This window comes from Odontesthes bonariensis, chromosome 20 (assembly GCF_027942865.1).
Source record: "Odontesthes bonariensis isolate fOdoBon6 chromosome 20, fOdoBon6.hap1, whole genome shotgun sequence".
Classification (NCBI taxonomy): domain Eukaryota; kingdom Metazoa; phylum Chordata; class Actinopteri; order Atheriniformes; family Atherinopsidae; genus Odontesthes; species Odontesthes bonariensis.
In genome coordinates, this window is record NC_134525.1 from 14,106,779 (window position 1) to 14,120,156 (window position 13,378).

Sequence of the window (13,378 nt, forward strand, 5' to 3'; positions counted from 1 at the left end):
GGATTGAACCAGGGACCTTCAGATCTTCAGTCTGAGCTATTTCGGCTACACAGGGCCAAAATGGCCGTTTTCATTTGAAAACTAAAATCGGGAGCTCGCTCCGTGGAGCTTTGGCGACAAAGCTGTGGAGCCAGATAAAGGCCACAAAAATAAAATGATTGACTGTTGTAGATGAGGAAGAAGCCTTGTGTGTTTTCAATAATGCAGTTTTTTTTAGATAATTCCTTTTTACCAGTTCACTTTCCAAACATGGGCTGTGTTTCCCTCTTGACAAACATCCACAATTCATAGTAGTCTTTGCCGAAACCCGGGATTGAACCAGGGACCTTCAGATCTTCAGTCTGACGCTCTCCCAACTGAGCTATTTCGGCTACACAGGGCTATTCTGACCGTTTTCATTTGGAAACTAAAACCGGGAGCTCGCTCTGTGGAGCTTTGGCGACAAAGCTTTGGAGCCAGATAAAGGCCACAAAAATACAATAATTGACTGTTGTAGATGAGGAAGAAGCCTCGTGTGTTTTCATTAATGCAGCTTTTTTTAGATAATTCCTTTTTACCAGTTCACTTCCCTAAAATGGGCTGTTTTTCCCTCTCGACAAACATTCATAGTAGTCTTTGCCGAAACCCGGGATTGAACCAGGGACCTTCAGATCTTCAGTCTGAGCTATTTCAGCTACACAGGGCCAAAATGGCCGTTTTCATTTGAAAACTAAAATCGGGAGCTCGCTTCGTGGAGCTTTGGCGACAAAGCTGTGGAGCCAGATAAAGGCCACAAAAATGCAATAATTGACTGTTGTAGATGAGGAAGAAGACTCGTGTGTTTTCATTAATGCAGCTTTTTTGAGATAATTCCTTTTTACCAGTTCACTTTCCTAACATGGGCTGTTGTTCCGTCTTGACAAACATCCACAATTCATAGTAGTCTTTGCTGAAACCCGGGATTGAACCAGGGACCTTAAGATCTTCAGTCTGAGCTATTTCAGCTACACAGGGCCAAAATGGCCGTTTTCATTTGGAAACTAAAACCGGGAGCTCGCTCCGTGGAGCTTAGGTGACAAAGCTTTGGAGCCAGATAAAGGCCACAAAAATGCAATAATTGACGGTTGTAGATGAGGAAGAAGCCTCGTGTGTTTTCATTAATGCAGTTTTTTTTAGATAATTCCTTTTTACCAGTTCACTTTCCTACCAGGCTCATCTGTTTTCAATGAGATAATTCCTTTTTATCAGTTCACTTTCCAAACATGGGCTGTGTTTCCCTCTTGACAAACATCCACAATTCATAGTAGTCTTTGCCGAAACCCGGGATTGAACCAGGGACCTTCAGATCTTCAGTCTGACGCCCTCCCAACTGAGCTATTTCGGCTACACAGGGCTATTCTGACCGTTTTCATTTGGAAACTAAAACTGGGAGCTCGCTCCGTGGAGCTTTGGCGACAAAGCTGTGGAGCCAGATAAAGGCCACAAAAATGCAATAATTGACTGTTGTAGATGAGGAAAAAGCCTCGTGTGTTTTCATTAATGCAGTTTTTTTCAGATAATTCCTTTTTACCAGTTCACTTTCCTACCAGGCTCATGTGTTTTCAATGAGATAATTCCTTTTTACCAGTTCACTTTCCTAACATGGGCTGTGTTTCCCTCTTGACAAACATCCACAATTCATAGTAGTCTTTGCCGAAACCCGGGATTGAACAAGGGACCTTAAGATCTTCAGTCTGACGCTCTCCCAACTGAGCTATTTCGGCTATACAGGGCTAAACTGGCCGTTTTCATTTGGAAACTAAAACCGGAGCACGCTCCTTGGAGCTTAGGCGACAAAGCTGTGGAGCCAGATAAAGGCCACAAAAATGCAATAATTGACTGTTGTAGATGAGGAAGAAGCCTCGTGTGTTTTCATTAATGCAGGTTTTTTGAGATAATTCCTTTTTACCAGTGCACTTTCCTAACATGGGCTGTTGTTCCCTCTTGACAAACATCCACAATGTTAAGACTACTATGAATTGTGGATGTTTGTCAAGAGGGAAAAACAGCCCATTTTAGGGAAGTGAACTGGTAAAAAGGAATTATCTCAATGAAAACACACGAGGCTGGTAGGAAAGTGAACTGGTAAAAAGGAATTATCTAAAAAAAGCTGCATTAATGAAAACACACGAGGCTTCTTCCTCATCTACAACAGTCAATTATTTTATTTTTGTGGCCTTTATCTGGCTCCACAGCTTTGTCGCCTAAGCTCTACGGAGCGAGCTCCCAGTTTTAGTTTCCAAATGAAAACGGTCAGAATAGCCCTGTGTAGCCGAAATAGCTCAGTTAGGAGAGCGTCAGACTGAAGATCTGAAGGTCACTCGTTCAATCCAGGGTTTCGGCAAAGACTACTATGAATTGTGGATGTTTGTCACGAGGGAACAACAGCCCATGTTAGGAAAGTGCACTGGTAAAAAGGAATTATCTCAAAAAACCTGCATTAATGAAAACACAGTTTGGGATCATGTAACTACACTTGCTACATGAGATATGCCTTTTATTTTTACATTTTAGATCTGTTCATATCTTTTATTAATTTTTATATGTAAATATTGGCATTTTTGCTCAATAGCTTCCAGGTCATGTGATCAATTGACTCCAAATCAGTGTGAGGTCATGTAACTACACTTGCTACATGAGATACACCTTTTATTTTTATATTTTAGATCTGTTCATATTTTTTTATTTTAATATATATTTTTTGGGGCTTTTTATGCCTTTAATGATAGGACAATTGGAGAGAGACAGGAAGCAGAGAGAGGGGGAAGACACGCAGCAAAGGGCCACTCGGTGCGGGACTCGAACCAGGGCCAGCTGCAGCGAGGACTGTAGCCTCTGTACATGGGGCGGCTGCTTAACCCACTACGCCACTGACCGCCCCGAGATCTGTTCATATTTTTAATGAATTTTTATATGTAAATATTAGCAGTTTTGCTCAATAGCTTCCAGGTCATGTGATCAATTGACTCCAAATCAGTGTGGGGTCATGTAACTACACTTGCTGCATGAGATACACCTTTTATTTTTACAATTTAGATCTGTTCATGATTTTTTATTAATTTTTATATGTAAATATTAGCATTTTTGCTCAATAGCTTCCAGGTCATGTGATCAATTGACTCCAAATCAGTGTGGGGTCATGTAACTACACTTGCTACATGAGATACACCTTTTATTTTTACAATTCAGTTCTGTCCATAATTTTCAATAACTTTATACACAGTCGCTCATCTCTGCTTTAAATATATATATTTTTTCCTTTTTATTTTATTTTGAAAACAGGAAGTTGGAACACGCTGCAGTCGTCCTCTCCGTGTGTTTACTGTAAAGTCTGCAATACGGGTGCACTTGAAATGTTGGAGTGGCTTGCTTGCGAATGTCTGTCGAATATCCAACTTAAAACTAACTTCACCTAAGTGGTGTGCCCTTTGGGGCCGTCAAAAAATATTTACCAGCTGTATGTCTAATATCAAAGAATTTAGTATGTTTATAGCTAATTGCAATAGCAAATTGCACCAATTCAACCTCACCTGAGGTTGTGTTACTTGTGTCATCCGACTTCATCTCTATGGTCATAAATGAGCTGATCCGAATGAGCCGATTACTGCTTTGTGCACAGTCATCCCACCAACCTATACGTGTGAGGATTTGCTGACTCTGGACAGGCAAATGTCCCCATCTTTCACTTTTCTATGTGTCTGATTGTATTGTTGTGTCCAGCGGATGGTTCTAGCGCATATACCGAGCAGGTTAAGCTAAGAAGCAGGAGGAATGGGCGGGTGAGCGGGGTGTAATAAGTGGAATTTCGCTAAGAGGATTAGTGCAGCCGTCAGCTCCCAGTCTGGCTCATCAAGGATGCCCGGTTTGCCGTGACAAGCAATGCAATAACTGACCGGAAAACCGGGCGAGGAAAGGGGTCACACCTGGACTGCAATGGCATTCTCGGTGCGTTTTAAAGATGCAAGAAATGTGTTCAGATAGCTGCAACCTTCCAGGATGACCTGTGGTAATTATCACCTGTTGGGAGCGCGCGGGAATCCGTTACTGGGTGTGCATTTAGTACCAGAAAGCGGTTTACTGGCGGGCAGTTCTTGACATGAAGACGAGACCTGCTGGGATCGGCAGCGTCAATGCCGACTGGATGGGCTCTCTCCCCTCCAAGCTCAGTGCCATGCCCCTCAAACACCTCGCCGTGCCAGGTGAGCCAAGCGCCCTGAAAAATGTTTGGTTGCACTGCAGAACTTTGGAGGGATGGACAACAAAGTTAGGCTATTAGTCTGAAAGGAAAAGGATTATAACGTTGTCTTGTTGTGAATGATAAGATATGACCGCAGTGAAGAGTCAAGATGGGTGCATTGGATACGCTTTCTAGGTGCATGAAGGTTCACTACAGATACAGGGAGTATTTACACAGCTATATGAAAAGACTTATACTGTCTTTCCTGTGTCTCACCTTCATCCAATTTGTCTTGTTTATTCGTTAGTCAATTAAGATTGTCCATCAGCATCAGCACAAGAAGCTCTATCTCTGTCCTCTAGGCTCTCATGACTCTTTCACTTTCTGGGTGGATGTGCGTGCTCCTGTGGGCCCTGACCAGAAGGTTTATGTGAAGTACCTGGCCACCATGTTCAGTGTCTTGGCCAAGAAAGTCATGGTGAAGTGGTCCATGACACAGGTACTGCTCTCAAATGACAGAAACGATACATTTGGAGAGTCTTTCAGTGTGCGGATTGTACAGGGTAGATTGTGATGGGCTTTTTTGAATGTTTGTTTTTGCAACAGTCATATTTATTTGTATGGTTTTGCGCTCACTTGTGACATTATGTAATACGATGTGTACTCGTAGAACCTGACTTTTAAGGAGCAACTAGATGCAGGGATTCGTTACTTTGATCTCAGGGTGTCCTCTAAACCAGGTGAACCTGGAAATGAGATCTACTTCATCCACGGCCTCTTTGGACACAAGGTGAGTGGAGAAATATTCACTTACTTTTAGCACCTAATTAAATATCATTGCTACTATAATGCCTGTTTCCCACTTCCAGTGTTTTGCAACTAACTCAGGTATTCTGATAATCCTGAAATATTTATGCTCAGTTTAGATTTCTTCCCGATGTTTTTTCCCAGTGTGTGTTCTTTTTCTTAGTTGTAAGTGCAACAACAGAAGTGACCCAGAGCAGGGATCAAAGGATGTGCGCTTAGTTGTAAATATCCCTCCTCTAAAATGGGTCATTCTAAAGTCCCTGTTCTCTGTTTGGATGTGTGCCAGAGGATGGGCATGTGGTTGTAAAATTTAACACAAGAAAATATACGGGTTTGGCTGGTGGTAGGGACAGTAACATACACGCTCTTAAGAGTCTGTGCACTTGAAATTTTTCTCCATTTATATTTGTTTCACGCGACAAGGTGGTGGAATTTTGTATTCCAGCCCTCACCACTCAGTTTAAGGTTAACTTTAGGTGCTGAAACCGTGACCAAACAAGTTGTTGCATTTCCAACCTCTCTCCTATTTCCCTCCAAAGGTGCAGGACGGCCTTTTAGAAATCAATTCCTTTCTAGACAGACACAAGAAAGAGGTGAGAAGCACATTTAATATATGTTTTTAAAGGTGGATAGATGTAGTCAGACTACTAACTGATTTGATTCTTCATTCAGATCGTGTTTTTGGACTTCAATCATTACTATGCAATGGAGACACAGCACCACGTGTACCTCATCACCATGCTCCAGGAAGTGTTTGGCAGTAAGCTGTGCAACAACTGCACCGTAGAGAACATCACTCTGGATTACCTCTGGGAGAAGAAATACCAGGTGACTTTTCCGATGCAGCAGTGGAGCATTTTGAAGCGAATATATGTTCCCACAACCCAAATCTCACAAGAATGAATATCTGCGTGCACCTGTATATAAATGCATGAAAACCTCTGTGGCATAAGTGTGCATACAACACATGTACAAAGTAAAATAGGTACGTAGGTATGCATGTGGTAAAAGCTCAATAAATTCCAGGTAATCCCTGCCACTTGTGACTTTCCTGGGCAGGAATTAGTGGTGAGTATCATCCCATTAGCACTTGTTCCACCGTCCAGCTCGACTTTCCCTTTTCTTTGAGTTCAGCTTTTGTCTTTCTATCTTTCATTGTCATTTCTTATAATTCCATAATTCTTCAGTCTCTCACACACATTAATGATTCATGTCTTTCTTAGAAATACCTTTTTAAGGTAGCTCAGCAACTGTTTGTGTGCCCGAACACGCACGTCTGTGCCCGCTTTGCATATTTACACCAAAATAAAAGAGTTATAGAGTTAATTCAACCAAAATATCCAAAACCATGCACATGCACTTTTAAAGTGCATGTGAACATGTTAGTCCGACTGAAATCATATGAATTCAGGGCTCACACACCCAAAAACTTTGACTGTGGATTGAATCACCCAAGAATTTATGTTTTTGTTATACCTAAAGCATTATGTTTAAATGTTCTTTTTTGTTGTTGTTGTTTAAATACAGGTGCTTGCTAATACAAGCCGATTAGATCCTTTCCCGTTGCCAGTAGTAACACGTTCATCCTCAGTGATTTGTGGGCTACAGTACTATATGTATTCAGAATAGGCCCAGAAACTTCCACTTCACAAAGGATAAGCCTGTATCTGCAAAGTAAAGGGATGGCTGTTTTCTACAGGCCGTGTTGGAACAACAATTTCTGATAAACACATCTTTCATTGAAAATTCCACTAATTCATTATTTTTGACTGGACTGTGGACGTCAGCCCCGCACAGCTGGACTCAGAAAGAGAGCGTAGCACGCTGGAAAGGAAGAGCATAGACAGGGTAAAGGAAGAAGCAGCTGCAGGGGGCAGCAGTTCTCTTTAAGTTGAATTTGTATCTACTCCACTTCATGGACTTATTAGGATTTATAAAGTTGAATGATGTGGTACCAAGCCAAAGAGTTGGTGATAAAAATATCACGTTCTCATCAAGTTGGTATTGAAGGAACTCCGGTAAAGAAAGTTGTATCCTGACAGCCTGCCCTGGATCAGTGCAGTTTCCCAGCATAAGCTGCCAAAATTAACTGAGGTTTAACTATGTTGAACTTGCAAAGCGAACCAACAGAAAATAAGAAAGACTTTTGAAAGTAAGCTTGGCTTATTAGGCAAACTTGCTCTTCAAGAAAGGTCCTACGGGTTACACCATGTGCTGCTTCCTGTTTGTATGCTAGATGTGTGGGTATTTTGTATTTTCATTGTAAACTAAGCTCAAGCTCAACTTGCCTGTAGCTCTCAAACTCCTGGCTTCAGCACATCATATGAAATGTTGTTCTCTTTGCAGGTCATTGTGTTCTACCATCATCCTTCATCCCAAGGTATCAATGCTATGTGGCCTGGCAATAAGATCCCTGCTCCCTGGGCAAACACCACTGAGCCCAACAAGCTTATACAGGTAAAAAAGACAACACTCTAACCTTTTCTGGGCTCAAGCGCTTCCTAGAACGGTATTCCCGTTCCTACAGTTCCAGGAAAAACATCTCAAGCGAAAGCAGATCACGCAGGAAGCCAAGGACCCAGAGCATATAAATTATTCTAACAAATCATGACTAAAGAAGAAGAAATGTAATGTTTTGCCATGAAAAGTCAAAGTCATGACATAATCCGGTAAAAAAAAAAGTTGTGGAGAGACCAGAAGTAGGCAGGAAGGAAACTTCACTTTAACTTTCCCAGAGTTGAAGTTGTTCTATACAGAGGAATGGGCTCCAGTTCCTCCAGTCTAGTGATAAGGACTGACAACAGTTACCCGAAAATGTTTGTCTTCAGTGTTCTCTGCTCAAAGGAATCACACCAGATAATGTAAGCAAGGATTAGCATACGTTTCCACCCTTAGAGACGTGTTAGATTGAATTTTTCCCAATAAACTGTTGGCAAAGTATAATATTTTTTTTCTTACTGTTTTATTGGGTTCTTGGTCTCTTTTTTGATCTTGCTTCAGGGAAATTTAACATCTTAGAATTCTCTAGTTTAGCATTACGTTATAGGTTCAAACAAAGGAAAAAAATAGAAGTTCATTCCCTTTTTCCATTTTCTTCTCCAGGCTTTCTTCATCCTCAGCTACCCTGTCCTCCTTCAATTCTTCCTCCCTTTTATGTGCCCCCTTATCCCTTATAGCTCCATTCTCTGTTGACCCCCTCCCAAAGAAAAAGGTGCCCTCCCCTCACATTCGCACAAGATTCTTTCATAACAGTCTCAACCAAATGTCTGAGGTTTAAGTGCTCTTTCAACAAGACTTCTTTGTTTCAACTCTCTCTCTCGTCTAGTTCCTTGAAACTACATTGAAAGAAAGAGCCAAGCAAGGATCCTTCCATGTTACACAGGCCATCCTCACACCCACCGTCAACACTGTGGCCAAGGGGCTGGTCTGGGGGCTACGCAACTACCTGGTAGAGAGGTCAGGAGTTGTTAGGACTTGATTTGTGTGGGGTGGGGCTAGAGTGGTTTGTGAAATTTAGTGCGATAAAAATAGCAGTTAATTTTGAGACTCGATTTAAAAATCTCATGGGTTTTCTTTGTTTGAAGGGATTCTATTCATTGTAGTGTGTGTCCAGTAGAGGGCAGTACAGTAAAATGTGCTAATGGCTTTCACACTTCAAAGTGGCTCTGCACATGCCCTTAAAAGACTGGGTGATGAGGAAATTACAACAACACTGAAGACCACAGTGTAAGAAATATTGTAATTGTTCCACCACTTGAACGTTTTTGTTAAATCATATAATCACTCAACACTCGCATTGTAATTATTATATTACATGTAGTTATTATATGTAGCACAGTATTAAGTAGCAGTAGCGGTGAGGAGTTGGGATAATCTTTCTTCTTTTAAACTGTTTCATGCCTGCATTTATTATCTTGTATCACATCGCTGGTTTATTTGACTATGGATCAGGTATAATCCAAACATTAAAAATGAGTGCATGTCAAGCTCTTTTTTTCCCCTAAACAAGCACTGAATTACTTGCGCAAACTTTTGCAGTGATTTGGGTTGTTGACCTTAGATAGAAGTTGACATGATGGTGGAAATCTTTACCCAGAGAACATATTCGCCATGCCCTTCCATCTGAGAAAACCAGTCACCAATGAGGTATGAAATTCCTAAAAACGGATGCCTCGGCGAGACAGGAGGTGGCCCAATTTGGCACTTCCAAGGAAACAGAATTGTTTATCACGAGTGTATAAACAGTCTCACTTCCAGGTTTTGTTCTGCTGGTGGCTGACACATAGTGGAGAATTCAGAAGTGATACAGCCACAGTGTCCCCGTGTGTGCCAGCTAAGAACCAAAAATAAAAAAAATCACGAAAGCCCTTATCGCCATTTGTATCATATTTGATACATGGGTTTTTGAGACCTCTACATCCTCACTGTGATTTTTTTCCACCTGAAAAACCGAATGTATTCAATCAGATACATGCAATGATCAGATCATCCACCAGGGTCCAGTTATACATGCACCTGAGGTTCTTCACTTGGGACATCCAAAATGGCAGCTGTCAGTCAGTCACCCACATCAATTTTCACATGAACATTTTGGAAATTTTTAAAAAGTTAAGGTAAGAAAAACCTAAATTTTTTTACTGAAACTTCAATAGAAACAGTTACAGCATTGATGCAATCTAAAACTACCTCATATTTCATAACTTATTTTATAGTAAAACCGTGTTGAAAATGTGTGTATCAAAATAGATACAGCAGGTATATAAAGTAATTTATTTGAAAATCTGTCAATCGTCATTTTATTGCATTTCATACATTATGCATTCCATAAAGAAACATACAGTCTATTTATTATTTAAGAACATTATTTAAAGTTTTAAATGACATAATTAGGTTTATTTAGAGTAGAAATTCATAATTTATATTGTATTTTTGTGAGAAAGGATCGCATTGATCATTTCCCAACATGGGAAACCTGGCAGAGATGCAAGCACTGCACAGGCAATCACTTCTCCCATGTCTACTGTGACAAATGCAAGGTCCATCTGTGCCTGAACAAGGAAAGAAATTGTTTTCATGCCTACCATTACACTAAATAGAGGCTGTGAACTAAAAAAAATTAACCAAAGAACTGAAACGTCGGCTTAATTGTTGGGTTTTTCGTTGCTGCGTGATGAAAAAGTTATTTTCTATGTTTACTTTTTTATGTAATGAAGTTTAATGGGGTACAACATGTTTGTTGTATACGCTTTTGATTGTTTAAAAAAGAAAAAACTGAGCATTAAATTTCACAAAAAGACCTTATGTATCAAAAGTGATACAAAGTAAAAATCATATATGCAAATGTTTTTATTTTTTTATTTTTTGTCAGAAGGTCTAATAAAGAGTCAATTTTCAAAGAATCAGAATTTTCAGGCAATTATTTCATGGTTCAGGCTTTACAGGGTTAAGAATCAAATGGCCAAACTTTACTTTATCAAAAATTGCCGTAACCATTTGCTCTGTGATCCAAACTTTTGTCTGTCATGTTTTCAGAAATCTGCCAACCATCATGTCTTGGGTGCAGACTCAAAAGCCAGGCGTGGACGGAGTCAACATCATCACCTCTGACTTTGTGGAACTCACTGACTTTGCCAACATTGTCATCAAACTCAATAACCTGCTGCTGTCTGAGCAGGACCACAAAACGAGATGACACATGCCCCACATGCCAGTGGTGTATGAAGGCAGATTTGTTTTCTCCCATGTTGGTCAAATTGAATGTTAATAATAATGTATCATAGTAGACGACTTAATCAGATTTATCAGAGGATTTCTTTTTTTAATATTGTTCACAAGCAGCTTTTCAGCCTCTGATAGAACTTCATAGTCTCACTCAAGGACAATCAAATTAAGAGTCGGGGACCTCTGACATTGTAAAGCCTTTATATCTTAATGGAACAGGTCATCAGGTTTGGTTGTGGAAAGTCCTCACATTCCCAATGTTATCAATAAAGTCGGAGAGAATTAAAGAAGCCAGAGCTCAGATTAGAGAGAAGCAGGAATGCCCAACATCTTTTTTTAAATCTTCTAATCTTTTTTTCTATCCACAGAAAGTAGAACAGATCTTGTCTCACCCCAGCTCTGGCTGGCTTGTAGGGAACTATGAGAACTGACTGCTACACAGATCATCCAATTCAAAACCATTGTACATGTTACCTGGATTTTTATATTCCTGGGAAACGGGAGCACATCTTAAAATGGGGTATTGAGGTGTTTAAGGAGTCCAGATGGAAAGTTCAGTGTATTGATATCAAGAAATTGGAAGAAGTTCTTTAACACGCATTTTTATTCCAAAATCAGGAAGTCCATGACATAAAAAATGCTCAACAAGATGGCTCGAGCACATGAAAAACAAGGGACTATTATTACTTGGCTCGTGGGCTAAAGTTAGTTGTTTAAATGTGCCCTCTTTCTGGAGTAATGAAATGAAGATGGGGGAAATGCGCATGCTGCAGTTTTTCTGGTTAGTTTTGTATCTTCAGTATGTTAAACAAAGTCATGTGTAGGGAGAGAGGAGCCCTCTGTGCCAGCAGTGTCTCAACTCTTAAGGCATCTGACAAGAGCTGCGGACAGCGGCACCGTCGGGGAGGGGGGATTTCCGAGGAAAAGCCAAATATGTGTGGAACTTGTGCCACATTTCCCATGAAACATGCACTGATTCAAATAAACAGCGAAGATTTTTATTTTTTTTTATTATATAGTTTGTTTGTTTGCTTGGATGCAGAAATAGAAACAATGCCATTTCAGAGGAAAGTTGTGAAATGATGTATAGAAGTGCCAGAATATGTGTCTATGTACAGTGTATTACAAGCCCACATCGGGCTCCATAAGGCGGAACATGCATACGTAATGAGGAAATTGTGTTTTGTATGTGTTTTTTAGTATTTATGTGCATCAGGATGTGTGAGTGTTTGTGCCTTGCAGGCTCGGTGATTACTATGTATGACATAGACAGTAGTGCCGTGGCAGTTGCCGTACATTCCTACGGTCAGGGTAAGGGGAAGAGTAGGGTAGCAAAGTAAAAGAATTTTTAAAAAGCAGGGGAAAGTGATTCAAAAAACACAGAGGGAGAAGGCAATGAAAGACAAAAACTGAAAAAAAGAACTACAGCTTTCTTTTTAGTGTTGAACAATCGTAAGACCAAAAGGGAAAAAGTCGGTCTGAATTAAGCTTAATATCAGCCAGATGAGGCATTTTCCTGAGGCAGCAGCAGAACCTTAAAGCAAAATAAAATGTTTCCTTTTCATATAGCTTTGCCTTTCTTTGTCGCTCCTTGACTCACTTGTGTGAAAATGCCTGCCGTATCCAGGCCACATTGTTGACAAGGTTGAGTGTGGTCACCAAGCACTATATGGCCCGCACAGACACAAGCAAAGGCACTTTAATTGTGGAGTAATTACACATACCATGGCAGGCAAGTGGGAGAGCAGAGAGCAGCAGATTGGACTGAGAGCATTCCTCTGTTGTTTGGATTGGTCCTCTCTTTCTGTCCCTGTGTCACACTTCACTGTATCCCAGTGGGCTTCCCAGGTTTCAGAGGAGAAGTTGACATCTCAAGCAAGATGTTTCAGAATGACTCAGTATAGACCTAAAGTAATAAAGCTGCTTTAACGTTAAGTTAATTTGCAAATGTTTTCCAGCCCACACTGGCATCACAGTGTTGCCCCTGTTGGATACCGCAGTCAAAGATTTGTTACTATCTCCCACTGAGGTGGTTTGGTTCAACATTTAAATGCCCTCTTCATCTCCACAACGAGTTACTAACACTCCAGTGGGAGCATTTTGCCACATAAATCATTAGCAGACGATCATAGCCAAATGTGGTGAAGTTTGTTGGCATTTTAGTCACTGAAATATGGTAAAATTCTTTGCTAGTGTCTTAGTTCACTTGAATATATTCAACTTTTCTAAGAGAACCGTTTATCTCAACCAGAGATCGTGGTTTAACGTTAAACAGATGAGTGTACTGGGTTTCAGTTTGGTTAATCTTTGCTATTTCCATTACGTGACGTCACCTACAAAAACCAACTGGGTTACTAACATGTAACACAAATAGATGTGCTGTTGTTTCCCTTCAGATTGTGATGGCTATTGTATTTACACAACTATAAGAACAAATGATTGCTCTTATTCTGCGTGAATAATGTGTAAGTAAATAAAGAGGCAGACTGGACAAACAGGGACTGCAGCAGGCCACTGCAAACTGGTGGAAATTCACTTCATGCTTTATCTGTAAGCAGCAATCGAAGAGTCACTTTCATTCAATTATGTGCCTTTAAGGTGTTATTGAAAGCATGTGGACTGCATAGACAACCCAATCCTTAAAGATGATACTCA

The 13,378-nt window shown here is 40.5% G+C and overlaps 1 protein-coding gene and 1 non-coding gene across 2 annotated transcripts; one reads left to right on the forward strand and one right to left on the reverse strand.

Annotated features, from left to right (window-relative positions):
- Nucleotides 1-298: 298 nt before the first annotated feature.
- On the reverse strand, nucleotides 299-371 carry trnaf-gaa (transfer RNA phenylalanine (anticodon GAA)). Its single transcript has one exon. It is a non-coding gene; the product is annotated as a tRNA-Phe (tRNA).
- A 3,743-nt stretch (nucleotides 372-4,114) lies between these two features.
- plcxd2 (phosphatidylinositol-specific phospholipase C, X domain containing 2) lies at nucleotides 4,115-11,316 on the forward strand. Its single transcript, XM_075452561.1, has 8 exons — nucleotides 4,115-4,217; nucleotides 4,558-4,694; nucleotides 4,866-4,985; nucleotides 5,542-5,595; nucleotides 5,675-5,830; nucleotides 7,349-7,459; nucleotides 8,328-8,458; nucleotides 10,535-11,316. The coding sequence occupies exons 1-8, from the start codon at nucleotides 4,115-4,117 to the stop codon at nucleotides 10,692-10,694; spliced, it is 972 nt and encodes a 323-aa protein (XP_075308676.1). The 3' UTR covers nucleotides 10,695-11,316.
- Nucleotides 11,317-13,378: the final 2,062 nt, after the last annotated feature.

Coding starts and splice junctions, on each gene's coding strand:
- plcxd2 (XM_075452561.1), top strand. CDS start 4,115: ATGAAGACGAGACCTGCTGGGATCGGCAGCGTCAATGCCGACTGGATG. Junction 4,986..5,541: donor ACGGCCTCTTTGGACACAAG/GTGAGTGGAGAA, acceptor TTCCCTCCAAAG/GTGCAGGACGGCCTTTTAGA. Junction 8,459..10,534: donor CGCAACTACCTGGTAGAGAG/GTCAGGAGTTGT, acceptor TCATGTTTTCAG/AAATCTGCCAACCATCATGT.